This window comes from Ostrea edulis, chromosome 8 (assembly GCF_947568905.1).
Source record: "Ostrea edulis chromosome 8, xbOstEdul1.1, whole genome shotgun sequence".
Taxonomy (NCBI): Eukaryota; Metazoa; Mollusca; class Bivalvia; order Ostreida; family Ostreidae; genus Ostrea; species Ostrea edulis.
In genome coordinates this window covers 10,790,513-10,806,023 of record NC_079171.1, presented here as the reverse complement: position 1 = coordinate 10,806,023, position 15,511 = coordinate 10,790,513, and the positions used below count along the sequence as shown (strand labels likewise).

At 33.6% G+C, this 15,511-nt stretch overlaps 1 protein-coding gene across 1 annotated transcript; it reads right to left on the bottom strand.

The window, feature by feature from the left end:
- Positions 1–565: 565 nt before the first annotated feature.
- LOC125661100 (uncharacterized) lies at positions 566–9,598 on the bottom strand. Its single transcript, XM_048892990.2, has 5 exons — positions 9,436–9,598; positions 5,942–6,066; positions 4,904–5,001; positions 2,130–2,351; positions 566–805 (listed from the first exon to the last, which is right to left on the bottom strand). The coding sequence occupies exons 1-5, from the start codon at positions 9,544–9,546 to the stop codon at positions 795–797; spliced, it is 567 nt and encodes a 188-aa protein (XP_048748947.2). The 5' UTR covers positions 9,547–9,598; the 3' UTR covers positions 566–794.
- Positions 9,599–15,511: the final 5,913 nt, after the last annotated feature.

Here is a 15,511-nt window from a genome sequence, read left to right as displayed (position 1 = left end):
TCCTCCCTGTTCAATGGCCATAAATGCCGAGCATAGCCCTACATTTTGCAGCCCTTAACCGGCAGTGGTGACGTATCCATATGAGTGAAAAACTCTCAAGTGGGACGTTAAACAGCATACAATCAAGCAACACGTTGTGTTTAGTAATAGTAGGCATGATATCCCAGAACAACACCTGACCACCTTCTGGAAACATTAACGTGGTCCTCGCCTCCACACATTCTATGAAGGTTCACATGTTTTTTATCACCTGAGACATATAAGATATAATAAAAACAGCTGTTACTGTATTTTTCTGAACATGAAAAGGTGAAGATAGCGAACAAAGACCAACCTCATAACTCCGATAAAGAATACAAAATAGAGAGTTGGGCAAACACGGACGCCCTAGATATATCAGAGGTGTGATCAGGTGCCTAGGAGGAATAAGCATTCCCTGTCGACAGGTCACACCCGCCATGAGCCCTATATCTTGATAATGTAAACGGAGTAACCCGTAGTCAACCTCAGTGTGTAAAGAACGGCCTATGAATTCATGTTTAAAGAAATAAAACAGGAAACAGTGTGTTTTTCCAATGTTTTATTCAATAGTATAAATAACAACTACCGCAATGTTACATTAACTACAACTAACTTTTACACAACTATTACATGACGATTACATGACTATTAAATAACTATTGCATAACTATCACATAACTATTGCTTCACTATCACATAACTATTAGATAACGATTACATAACAAACTATGTACAGGTGTGGAATTGCTGAAAATCTAGGATACTCTTTGGCACTATGGACATACTGAAAAGAGAAAAAGGTAAAATAGACGCATGTCAGCATATCTATATCGCATGGCATGTGATATATACTTTATCAACGTATATTACACCGCGTGTATCATATCAACGAATTTACATCACGTGATATATCAGACATGATTGATTGTGTATTGTTTAACGTCCATCTCGAGAATTTTTCATTCATATAGAGACGTCATCTTTGCTGGTGAAGGGCTGCAAAATTGTGTCCTATGATCGGCGCTTATGGCCATTGAGCAGGGAGGGATCTTTATCGTGCCACACGTGCTGTGAAACGGGACCTCGGATTTTGCGGTCTCATCCGAAGGACCACCCCATTTAGTCGCCTCTTACGACAAGCAAGGGGTACTGAGGATCTATTCTAACACAGGTCCCCACGGAGAGATATATCATATGGACATTATATGTATTTATATCATACTCGAAGAGGATTTAAGAGGCCAATGTATTTTCATGTGACCATGGTGGATTGTTTTCATTAATTCCAATAATGGGCATACAGGGGAATTATAACAATTTTCAAACATCAAATTATGACTTTGCTTCCAAAATCAAAACTTTTATGACCCTCAAAATATGTTTTACCCTGTGTGGAACCGGGATAGAATAGGTTAGATTAGGTCCTAAGTACACCTTGTTTATCTTACGAGGCGACTGAATAAGACGTTCCTTCGGACGAGACCGCAAAAACTGATGTCCTGTGTCACAGCAGGTGTGGCACGACAAAGATCTCTTCCAGCTCAAAGGCCATAAGCGCCGAACATAGGCCTAAATTTTGCAGCCATTCACCGGTAAGTGAACGATGTTTAACAATATACAACCAACCAACCAATCAAATGTGTGTTGCAATGTTATCGGAAATGAGCTGTGACAAATACGCACAACTAGAAGCACGCTGTTCAAATATTTAAGGAGGCGTAACACATGGTTATAATGGCTGACTTCTTTTTGAAATAAGAATGAAAGTAGTAGCAATACTTGTATATTAGTTTTAAATTTAATTGGTAGCTCAGCAGATTAACGAACGACTTAGAAAAGAGCAAAAACAAACAAACAACTGGTCAACCACCGATCTGTAGATCGTGGGTTCGAGTCCAGCAGGGATTCTAATTTTATATATGATCACTTTCTTCTAAAACTCTATTTTCAAATTAGATGAGATAAATTTGAAATTTCAAATTGTACGTATCCCCCACTTTTTATCCACATCTTATTTCCCAGGTCTGTTACATTTGACGCCCTCTCTACCTTCTGAAACAGAAGAGGTCAAATGAAAAATACCGAATGTTAAGTACAGGTGCACTTACTCTCGACATCGTTATTTATCAGGCTGTTGAATTTAGAACTATCTTCACAAAGTTCAGCGTTAATTCCCGCATCAATGGCCGCTACTTCCTGTTCACTAGGACTATCGTCTCTCGCTAACACGAAGGCGCCACACTTCCCCGATGTTTTGCTGGGGACGCACATATCCACAAACGCTAGATCCGCCTCCAATTTAATTATTTCTATATCCGCCCTTGAGACCTCTACAAGCAGAAATCACGCTATATGTAGTTTCTGTGGATATGTCTGTGCTTCTATGTCTAAACACAGCGTAAAGGTATCTTAAAAGTTATTATTGAAACCAATGTATGTTATAATGTATGTCATAATGTATGTTATAATGTATGTCATAATATATGTTATAATGTATGTCATAATGTATGTTGTAGTGTATGTTATAATGTATGTCATAATGTATGTTATAATGTATGTTATAGTGTATGTTATATTGTATGTTATAATGTGTGTTATAATGTATGTTATAGTGTGTGTTATAATGTATGTTATAATGTATGTTATAATGTATGTTATAATGTATGTTATAATGTATGTTATATTGTATGTTATATTGTATGTCATAATGTATGTTATAATGTATGTTATAGTGTATGTTATAGTGTATGTTATATTGTATGTTATAATGTGTGTTATAATGTATGTTATAGTGTGTGTTATAATGTATGTTATAGTGTGTGTTATAATGTATGTTATATTGTATGTTATAATGTATGTTATATTGTATGTTATAATGTATGTTATATTGTATGTTATAATGTATGTTATATTGTATGTTATAATGTATGTTATAGTGTATGTTATAATGTATGTTATATTGTATGTCATAATGTATGTTATAATGTATGTTATAATGTATGTCATAATGTATGTTATAATGTATGTCATAATGTATGTTATAATGTATGTTATAATGTATGTTATAATGTATGTTATAATGTATGTTATAATGTATGTCATAATGTATGTTGTAGTGTATGTTATAATGTATGTTATAATGTATGTCATAATATGTTTGGTGTATGTTATAGTGTATGTCATAATGTATGTCATAATGTGTGTCATAATGTATGTTATAATGTATGTTATAATGTGTCATAAAGTATGTCATAATGTGTGTTATAATGTATGTTATTTGAGAGGCTTGGGTGGAGGGATTCGAAATGATTGGCTTTAGAAAGCTAAACCCTCCAGTATAAGAACAAACTGAGTAGTAATATTTTCCTCTTTTCACTCCACAAGAATGAGAGAGTTCATTTGTTGTGTGATATTTTAGCTGTGTGTTGATCGAGGTCAATATTTCAATTTCTTTGGTAATAAATTGGATATGAGTTTGTTGAAGTAAGATATTTTTATTGGTTGATAGTTTGGCTCTGTCTTCCTTTCGGTAAGGGGTTTAATCTATTATTATTTTATTCATTTATAAAGCGCAAAATCACATATAATTTCTATGCGCTGTACAATGTGTGTGCTAATGATCAATGACAATATACCCAAAAAAAAAGACCTACAAGAGCTATAAAGGAAATAATAAAACAATAGAAAGAATTTATATAAAACATGGTAGTAAAAGGACAAAGTGGTTGAGTTTGATTAAACAAGATGACAAGTCTATACTTCAGACAAAATATATGGGTGATAGTTTAACCGTGCGTCTATTGGAATAAGGGATTTAATCTATGGGGTGATAGTTTAACAGTGCGTCTATTGGAATAAGGGATTTAATCTATGGGGTGATAGTTTAACCGTGCGTCTATTGGGATAAGGGATTTAATCTATGGGGTGATAGTTTAACCGAGTGTCTATTGGGATAAGGGATTTAATCTATGGGGTGATAGTTTAACCGAGTGTCTATTGGGATAAGGGATTTAATCTATGGGGTGATAGTTTAACCAAGTGTCTAATAGGATAATTGATTTAATCTATGGGATGCTAGTTTAACAGTGCGTCTATTGGGATAAAGGATTTAATCCATGGGGTGATAGTTTAACCGAGTGCCTATTGGGATAAGGGATTTAATCTATGGGGTGATAGTTTAACCGTGCGTCTATTGGGATAAGGGATTTAATCCATGGGGTGTTAGTTTAACCGAGTGTCTATTGGGATAAGGGATTTAATCTATGGGGTGATAGTTTAACCGTGCGTCTATTGGGATAAGGGATTTAATCTATGGGGTGATAGTTTAACCGTGCGTCTATTGGGATAAGGGATTTAATCTATGGGGTGATAGTTTAACCGTGTGTCTATTGGGATAAGGGATTTAATCTATGGGGTGATAGTTTAACCGTGCGTCTATTGGGATAAGGGATTTAATCTATGGGGTGATAGTTTAACCGTGCGTCTATTGGGATAAGGGATTTAATCTATGGGGTGATAGTTTAACCGTGCGTCTATTGGGATAAGGGATTTAATCTATGGGGTGATAGTTTAACCGTGCGTCTATTGGGATAAGGGATTTAATCTATGGGGTGATAGTTTAACCGTGCGTCTATTGGGATAAGGGATTTAATCTATGGGGTGATAGTTTAACCGTGCGTCTATTGGGATAAGGGATTTAATCTATGGGGTGATAGTTTAACCGTGCGTCTATTGGGATTAGGGATTTAATCTATGGGGTGATAGTTTAACCGTGCATCTATTGGAATAAAGGATTTAATTTATGGGATGCTAGTTTAACCGTGCTTTCACTGGAATAAGTATGTTATTTTCACTAGAGTTGCTAGAATGAATAGGTGCTTACTCGTCTTGGATTGCCAGATAAATTCCCCGTTGTTCGCCCCTGGGGTCAGTGTTGCGCTCTTATTAAAGCAAGGTTTGTGCACTCCGTCAATGGTAAATCTGTAATAAATAAATAAATAAAAACCAATAAATGAATAAAAAAAACAATAAATAAATAAATATAAAGATAAATAAAGGTTTGCGTACTCCGTCAATGGTAAATCTGTAATAAAAAAATAAATAATAGTAAAACGTTCTCGTTGCTTATAAGATATATATGTGTCGATTTTTGAAGAATGCATCTTAAAATCCAACCACTAGATTTAAGAATGCATCTTAAAATCCAACCTCTAGATTAAAGAATGCATCTTAAAATCCAACCTCTAGATTTAAGAATGCATCTTAAAATCCAACCTCTAGATTTAATAATGCATCTTAAAATCCAACCTCTAGATTTAAGAATACATAAAAAATCCAAATTCAACATTTCAGAATGCATCTTAAAATCCAAACTCTAGGTTTAAGAATGCATCTTAAAATCTAACCTCTAGATTTAAGAATGTATCTTAAAATCCAAAGTCTATACTTCATAATGCATCTTAAAATTCAATCTCTAGATTTAAGAATGTATCTTAAAATCCAACGTCTAGATTTAAGAATATATCTTAAAATCCAAAGTCTAGATTTAAGAATGCATCTTGAAATCTAAACTCTAGATTTAAGAATGCATCTTAAAATCCAAACTTTAGATTTAAGAATGCATTTAAAAATCCAAACTTTATATTTAAAAATGCATGTTAAAATCCAAACTCTAGATTTAAGAATGCATCTTAAAATTTAAATTCTAGATTTAAAAATGCATCTTAAAATTCAAGTTCCAAATTTAAGAATGCATTTTAAAATTCAAGCTTTAGATTTAAGAATGCGTAGTAAAATCCGAATTTAAGAATTGCATAATGAAAGCCAGATTGAAGGTTGAAAATCTCATTTTTTTGAAGTCCATTATTAAACCCAATGGAGAGAAGACTTAATTTTACGTTTGACAGAAATAACGCTTTACCTTCCCGTTTGTCGGACGTTGAGGACGTTGCCCTGGCCCCTGGTCACGTGCCATGCATACTTCTGTACGGATATTTTATTGGCTCCGGTTGGCTTCCTTTTCACCATGTACCAGTCCCCGAGAAACTAAATACAGGAAATGATCCGTGAAAATTAATTAGTTCTAATTGTGTTACGAGAGAATTAACATGATTTGTGCTATACTAAAAGTAGAAGTATTATATATTTAGCCATAAATCTGCTTATTTTCTAATTAATAAAAAATGCATGGGTTTTTTCTGATTTAAATGACATATTATATATGTTTGCGATTGAAAGTTTCCTGACGGTTTTGTTGAGAATCTATGGTATTTTGTAATTTAGAAATAGAAAATATTGCCAAAAATAATTCATGTAATTTATGGTTTTATACTATACAGGACAATATTGTCTTACTAATAAGATTAGTGTGTGTGTGACGCAGGGGAACTGAGTTTTTCATTGGTTAATGGCGATAAGTAGTTTGATTTTAATTATTTTGGTTTAATTTATCTTATTCCATGTCACCAAATGTAGATATAGGAACTGGAAAATATGTCCTTAATCAAGAAAGCGGTTATAGAAAATGATACTGCGGGCGAATAGGACCCTGGGGATATTCTAAAAGTTATCAAAATATCTTAACAAAAGTGATGAGCCATTCGAAAATGTTGATTTGTAAAGACACATCAATTTCAAAATAGAGTTCCGCAAACATGAAGATAAAAAATATATTTAAAAAGGTAAAGGAAATGTGTGATTAAAAATAACTGAGGTTGTTTTCGTCGATTTATAAATAGACGGCAGACAATGAACATTTTTAAAAACTAAAATAGTAGATTCAGGTTAGCAGACGAGCCACACACAGCGGAGTCTGGGTGTTAATGAAATATGAAACAAGCGATGCGATGCCGTGGTGTAGTCAGGCTTTATAATTTGACAGCCTGTTAGCACGATATTTGTAGGTTAGCATTAATGCATGTCATAAACTGCCGGTCTTATTTAACGCATCAGGTGAACTGTTTTGATTTCGTGACTGAATTTCCAGACGCCGATTTATAAAGAATACGACACGCGGTTTTTGAGTGTTCATCAAAATACCAAATGATTAAAAAAAAATTAGAATAGAGAAATAGATAAATAGAATGAAAAAAAATGTACATAAAAAAGAAAGAAAAAAACCACCTAGTCGCTCTCAAATGGGTATACATTTTGTAAAACTTTAGACTTTCAGATACGTCGTCAAACATTATTAGCGTAATTTTTGAAACTCATTAGTTTGAAAAGAGTGCAATGAGAAAGTCTGCGTAATATTGTAATATTCACTGAAAGTTTCTGATTACAAGCATGTCAAAAATGATATAATATACAGGCAAAATGTGTCACTTGATTCCATATCAAGGATAATCTAATTTTGTGCAGAAAAAATACCTTTCACATTAGAAATTTTCGCTCATTTATTCTAAGGGAAGGGAAAAATATAACAGGAAATAAAACAAGATATGTGTTACACTACAGCGAGCCCATAAATTCGTGTCATTATGAATTAAGAAGTGTGTGGATACGAGATTAAGCACAAAATATAACACGGGTCATAGAGCTCTGAGTAATGTCAGCTGGTCGCTATATTTGGCATTGACAATTAAAGGTGTGTGAGGCACATGCATTGTGAAGTATTTTAGGATTCAATTCATTTACACTTGTCGTTGTTGACACATCCACATGGTGTCAAACATTCCACGTTACACGCTGTAGAATGCACCTTCCTGGACATCCCACAATGACGAGCCACAACGAGGTGCAGCAAGTCAGAACGAGGCAGCAAAACAAACCACATCGAGGCGAAAACGAACCATAACGAGGCGACAAAAGGAGCCACAACGAGGCGGCAAAATAAAAACCACAACCAGGTGGTTAAACGAGGTGCAACAAGCCTGAGCCAGGCGGCAAAACAAAGCACAACGAGGCGAAAACGAACCACAACGAGGCGACAAAAGGAGCCACAACGAGGCGGCAAAATAAAAACCACAACCAGGTGGCTATAAACGAGGTGCAACAAGCCTCGGCTAAACGAACAGCAACGAGGCGGCTAAACGAACAACAATAAGGAGCAGCATGTCAGAGCGAGGCGGCAAAGGGAACCGCAACGAGGCGGCTAAGCAAGGTGCAACAAGTCAGAACGAGGCCGCAAAACGAGCCACGAGGTGGTACAATGATGCGATACTACAATTCACAACACAATGGCATAACGAGCCACAGTGAGGCGCCAAGATCAATAGCATAAACATAATGTATCGGGACGGTCAACAACATAGTTATATTGTATCGAGACGGTCAATAACATAAGTATATTGCATAGGGACGGTCAATAACATAAGTATATTGTATCGAGACGGTCAATAACATAATTACATTGTATCTGGAGGGTGAATAACATAATTATATCGTATCTGGACGGTCAATAACATAATTATATTGTATCTGGACGGTGAATAACATAATTATATCGTATCTGGACGGTCAATAACATAATTATATTGTATCTGGACGGTGAATAACATAATTATATTGTATCTGGACGGTCAATAACAATGTTACGTATGTCTTATGCGTGGCTGTGACGGATAAAAAAAAATCCAGCTAGTATCTGCGGTTTTATGAAGATGTTTGAAGTTCTAATAGAGACCTGGTGTTGTTACGAGATTCAATTGTTGAAATATTCGCACGCTCACGCTTATATCAGGTAAACTATCAATTACCATGAAGTCTTACAGTTTACTTTACCCCCACCCCCCAAAAAAAATATTACATTTTTTAAAAACCTATCGAGATAGTTGTTTCTTTTCTTTTTTTTTCTTTTCTTTTTTTTTTTACATTTGTTTTAAAATGCCAAAAAAAAAAAAAAAAAAAAAGAAAGAAAAGAAAAGTAAAAAACAGTCAAATTCAGATTCATTATCGAATACGGTATACATTTCTCTAAGATTATCACGTATTTTCGATGGTATGAATTTTCTATCACACGAGTATACGATACCTGCCGACTACAACAAAATGCCTTACGTAAGTATCCCCAGTGCATGTTTCTATGTGTCTGTTGACAAGCATTGAAGTCGAGAAATGGATTGGTGTCAAACCTTGACAAGCCACAATTTGGTCGTTTTATTATCATTATTGCATTGTATTATTATTAATTATAATTAACATATCTATACCTATAACGATTTTAATCTCCTTGCTGAAAGGACGCAATTTTTTATCATAATACGTTTTTATGATTTAGTGCCTCATTTTTTATTAAAATTTTATTTTATCATCCGCTATCAAGATGATTATTTTTTTAATTTCTGGATCAACTTTAAGTACTTCGTGATTAAAATAAAAATAAGATAACGTTACATTGACCTCACCCTATTACTTAACATTTGCAGACAAAGAAAAATAAAAAGATGCAAACATATTGTTGCAAAAACTACTCACCCGATCGGTCACAAAGTCCGAATCTATTGTCACGGTACATGACCGTTTAAATAGTGATAAGGAGGTCACTTCCAATATGGAAAAGCAAGAAATTAACAAAACTGTGTTCATGGTTTTAAGTTTCTTAAGCAACTCTTTACTAACACTATTACACAATGGTCCAACTTTTGACTTTTATTCTCTTCTCCGTCACGGGGGGTGGTTCAAAAACCTCCTCATTTTTTTTTCTTTAGCTGGGGCGTCTCAAAAATAGTAATTGTCTTTCGGATTTAGGTTTGAAGTTTGATTTATTCACATAAAATATGCATGTCAATTATCAGATACCACTCAGATAGACACGCCCACAGTGCTGTGATTATCGGAGTGATTTTATGTGATTAATACGATGGAAAACTAGCAAAAAAATCTTTCTTATCATAATCGATGAAACATTTAATAAGGTAAGCGGAATAATATCGAGAAGTTGTGTGTATACGGTATATTCTTTGTGGACTGATGCAATACACATACTATTACGATAATAGAATGTAATGTGAAAAAGCAAACTTCATAGCATAAATTCCTTAAGAAATTTTAGTGGATCTCAAATACGAGAGAGAGAGAGAGAGAGAGAGAGAGAGAGAGAGAGAGAGAGAGAGAGAGAGAGAGAGAGAGAGAGAGACGTTTTGCTGTCGTTCTAATTTCACATTAAGATAAATTAAAATTTCGCAGTTTTATGTTTTAAATAAGGGCACTTCAATTTGAGTCTGAGTATGAAATGGAGTTATCAACAAAAAATGTAAAAATCATGGATACACCTGAAACTGCCAAATGAAAATAAAATTATACAAACAAAAACGACATAAACAAATTATAACGTACATAAGGCCCACATAATGGAAGAAGTCTGCACAATTTTAGACAGCCAAACAGATTTTTCAAACATTGTTAACAACATGTGCATTTCATTAAGTGTTTTCCTTTATAATTTTCCACAGGGCCGTTCTACATATATATATAGAGAGAGACGGAGACGTTCTGATAACATTGAGGTGTAAATACATATAAGTATAAATACCTTTGTAATGCTATGAAAGATTATCTTAGTTTGGAAAATTGCCCCAAAATTTCAAAATACTATTAAATGTAAGAATATAATAATAATATTACTACATTTTTCAGTAAAGTTGTTGAATTTGAATTTAAAATTGTTTCCTTCCAGATTTAACTGGGCTTTTGCTAATTATATTTCAAAAATATTTACGTATTCAATTCATTTGCCTATGATATCTTTACAAATTAAAAGTGATACATGTATACATTTTCCCATTAACGCGCTGTAGTTGTAAACGGCCCGCGTATGGATTACAGACATTTAGTGTGTCTATCCTACAGACTAGGAATAACGACAGAAATGAATGTGGAATGTAAATATGAAAAATAAATTTCATTTAAAAAAAAAAAATACATGAAGGTATAAACTACGATGCTTCACTTCAGTATTATTCATTAAGGTAACTCGACCGCACTCCATGACCTATGTCGGCGTGAAACATTGCAGTTCATGCATTCGTGTATTTTTCGAACTGGAATTTATTTCTTAAATAATTTAAAAAGTATGCTTTTAAGTATAAAAAAAAAGAATTGTAAATTTTTTCCCCATAAATTACTTTATTTACAGGAAAGTATTCCATTGTTTAAATTTCATGGTATGTCTTTTGATTATATTCACGATGTTTTTAAATGTAAAAATCCGGATTCATACATATTTCATACATGTTTTTTTTTTTAAAGTTAATTTTTCTTTATGAATTACGTTATTCACAGAAAAGTATTCCATTGTTCAAAACCTCTTCATTATATTCGTGATGTTTTTAAATTTAAAAATCCGGATTCATATGTTTTACACTTGGGATTCGAATTCAGAACTTTTTCTCCCGATACACAAAACAAACTCATTTTAAAATTATCTGCAGTTTTCAGGAATCATTATCAGGAACGAGTTGTTTATTAGTATAAGACAAGCCCAATGTCGTGCAATGTCTAAATGTAACATTGAAAAGTTTATACATGTGGACATGTATACCATGTTTAGCTTTACATGACATGTATACCATGCTTAGCTCTACATGGCTATAAAATCACAATGTTCTAATCCATTCGTTGTATAGCGTTTAAAGTTTATACTTCTGATACACATTTTAAAATCTGCTTTTTATACATGTATGCATATTGTAAATATGTTATGTCTTACAAATACACTGATCGGGTAAAGTTGTATATATAAAGTCTTATTATTATTATCATTTATAATATAACCGTATTTAATTTTCGTTAATATTCATTAATATATTTTTTTTATATAGGTACACACCTCAGCAGGTGCCCGAACAACCAATTTACAAGGGAAGGTAGTTCAATTATGTAAAATAAAATTTTAAAAAAAAAGAGATAAAGACTTGATAATAAGTTATCAAATTCTGGTCTTATATTATTTAATAAAATTGAAAGAATTCGTAAACTTCAACTGAAGAAAGACAAACCACGTGACAATCCACGGCTTGGCGCGATGTATTGTAACGGACGAGGTCACGTGATGGCTCTCCCCGTTCATGAACAATGAGTCTTAGACGGTCATGTCCAATGATTTTTTGGTTTTATTCAACAAATGAAAAACATACAAAAACATCGCCATTAATTACCTAGGAGTTCCGAAGAAAGGAAACAAACGATGCGTTTTCTTCTCTTCTGCGCGTCTGTGAAAAAAGAAAGCAATTTACATGCCTAATATCCGTTGTGAAACACGTCAATGTTGATTTCACTGATTGAAATAGGAATTGAAACTTAAAAAATGTATGAATGACCGGAAGATGATTACAAACATGACATCGTATTTCATGAGTACAAACGGTGTGTTTTCACACGGCGTCCATTAATAGAAAGCAATTTACCGAGATCTTGAACAAAAATAAACTTGAGTTAAAATGAAATTGCGCGAACTTGCGTTTCCTGACAGATATTTTGATGATTAATAGAGTTAACGTAACGTACAAACATTCATTTCAAATACATAATTAACACCCGTATTCTTTAATTCTGAATTTAAACTTACATATATCAGAGCTTAAATCTTACTAAAATTGTTTTGATATAATGAAAAGGCGAAAAATAACGAACATTGATCAATCTCACAACTCCTTTAAGGAAAACAAAATAAAGAGTTGGGCAATTTTTTATACGAACCTCTGGATATACCAGAGGTGGGATCAGGAGCCTAGGAGGAGTAAGCCTCATCCCCTGTTGACCGGTCACATCCTCCATGAGCCCTGATTGAAACATATACTGTAACGTGATGGGAATTTAAGGGAGCCAATTTTAATGAATTGTGGAGATTTTCCAGTTCCGATGAATTGTGATTTTGTTTTTGTATACCGTAACATCATGAAAATTGTATATTTCGTTGCGATTTAACTGTCGTTATAACCTTTTCGAAAATGGAGCCACCACTTTATGATTCCACGGTAATACCTCGTGACTCGCGGTACTAATGATAGCATTGGTGTAGACTTTATTGATACAATTCGTTCAGTAGAGGCAAAAGAGGACTATACTAACATTGAGTGTTCCAAAACAAAAATTTAAAAATAAAGGGAGATACATTTTCTTGTGGACCGGAAGCAGAAATGACCTCAGGAACTTGATCTCAACATAGATGGACCTTCAGTAAGTTTTGTCAATGTTCGTAACTTCCATGGCGGACGTCTGTCTAGATCGGCAGGAAAAAAAAACTTTATAAAAACTGTATAAAAAAAAACAAAAAAAAAAACAAAAAACCTGATAGCGAAACCTGAAATATTTTAAACTGAATTATAACGAAATGCATGTAGGGGTTCCGAAAATATCAAACTTTTGATAATTTTTTTTTTCATATGTAGATGTCGCTAGTAATGTGTGATTTTAACAGAGCTAACAGCGGGCATAGTTTCGTAAAAACTGCAAGACACAAATACACACTAACTCTATTTTACGACAACATGTACCTCTACTTGAAGAAAATGGACGAATTTAGGAGTGTTTTCCATGAAGAAAAACATTGTGCGACACCAAGTGCAAAGCACGGGGCTCAAATTCTCTGTCTGTTTACACCTAACGCACCTTGAAAGGTTTTTTTGCAATTGTAATGTCCTCTGTTGTCCCCCGAGTGGGAGGGGGAGGGAAGTCAAGCTGAATTTTAATCGCTATAAATATAAAATAATATATATATCCCAATTATCATAACCGATCCATTCTCCATTCAATAACATATTTGTTTGAAAGAATAGTCTCCCCACTATGTTAAAAGGTCACACCATGACATGCCATTTGTAGTTCGAGGTCAATGTGGTGGTATTACAAAAGGCATATTTTATAATCGGGGGAACCGCAATTACACGTATGCAATCAACACGGTGTATTTGTAACTTTCTGGTTTACGAGGGAGTTAATTAGATCTGTAGCTTTTTGGTTTTACGAGGGAGTTAATTAGCATCCGTGATTTATCATTTCGTGGTGAAGTGAGAGAGAAAAATATGTAACGCAGTTAATAAATAACGATTTATCACAGAGAATGACTATACTTAGAAATATATCTAAAGTGGTTTTGTTAAAAAAAATAAAGGTTCTTCGAGGAAACCGACGAGAATTACATAATTTCTTATTATGATAAGTTAGCTTTCTTCGTGAAGTTTTTATTTTAATATTTCTGTAAATCATAAATGACCGTTTTATTATCAAATACGAGTGAAAAACAGAATATTTGTTCACATTAACACAAACTAAAAAAAAAAATAAAAATATCGACATCATGTTATATGAATTCGTGGACAGTGAAATGTTATCGGGAAGTTATGATTATCAAACATTATATACTCATCAACGGAATTAGATAATTAGAAAATATCGTAAATCATGGTTGTCATGATTCGTGGTTCTGACTTTTATTTTAGAAAATATATTTTTGATAATTATTCGTATTAAAGGGACTGATTCACGATTTGCCCCCAACATTTTGTTTTTTACTTTTAATGATCAAAACCTACTACTTAAAAGATTTACCATATAAATTAAGGTTATCCATGATCACAGAATCTCACTTTTTAAAGAGTTTGTTATTTGTTTTGTAAACAAAGATTGCAGTATGTTATTGTTTAAGAAATTTTCAAAAGAAATGGTTATCGATCGAAGTTTATTATATCTTTCACATTTCAAGCATTCTAAGGGTAGAATGTGTCACCTAAAACTTAAAATTTGTGACTAGGGAAAATCAAGATGCTTTATAGTACAAAATTAATATTTCTATGGTGTGTTTCTATACATAAAAAGACTCGAGCCTATGATTGAGATTTAAGGCTAAAATTGTGCTTTCATCCTTGCATTCAGAAGGTCAAAATTTTGGCCGTCAACATTAAATGAGGTATATTTTAAATGTTTAACATCAAAAATGCAAAACATTTTTTTTTAAATCGTGAACCAGTTCCTTTAAGGAAAATGAGATAATACAAAAACAATGATAATCAAAGGAATTTCCGGAATCTTCTTGCCAACAACTTTGCACAATATGATTAAAATCAGACCCTGTAGGATACGACCACACGGATCTAGGGATCCTTAGTATAGCGATCAACGTGAGCGGATCATAGAATCTAATTAAAATCAGATTGCAACTTTGTATTAAATAATACATAATGTTAATGATAGTTTCCTGTGTCTAGGTGTATGTTTATGTGTGTCTATATGCACACATGTAGCGTTATATCGTTATTACGATGTACATCTAGCTTAACAATACAACCTCTCAGTTGATTAAATGCTGTCTGACGTGTTTCATACCGATTGTGAGGCCGTTCTTCGCACACTGCTTTTGACTACGGATAACTCCGTTTACCTGATCAGGATATAGGGCTCACGGCGGGTATGACCGGTCGACAGGAGATGCTTACTCCTCTTAGACACCTGATCCCACCTCTGGTGTGTCCAGGGGTCCGTGTTTGCCCAACTATCTATTTTGTATTGATTGCAGGAGTTACGAGATTGATCACTGTTCGTTATCTTCACTTAC

What these genes read in the sequence shown, in the direction of transcription:
- LOC125661100 (XM_048892990.2), bottom strand. Translation starts at nt 9,546, where the DNA reads ATGAACACAGTTTTGTTAATTTCTTGCTTTTCCATATTGGAAGTGACC. An exon ending in AACGTCCGACAAACGGGAAG is followed by an intron (nt 5,002 to 5,941) that starts GTAAAGCGTTAT and finishes TATTTATTACAG; the next exon opens with ATTTACCATTGACGGAGTGC. An exon ending in TATCTGGCAATCCAAGACGA is followed by an intron (nt 2,352 to 4,903) that starts GTAAGCACCTAT and finishes TTCTGCTTGTAG; the next exon opens with AGGTCTCAAGGGCGGATATA.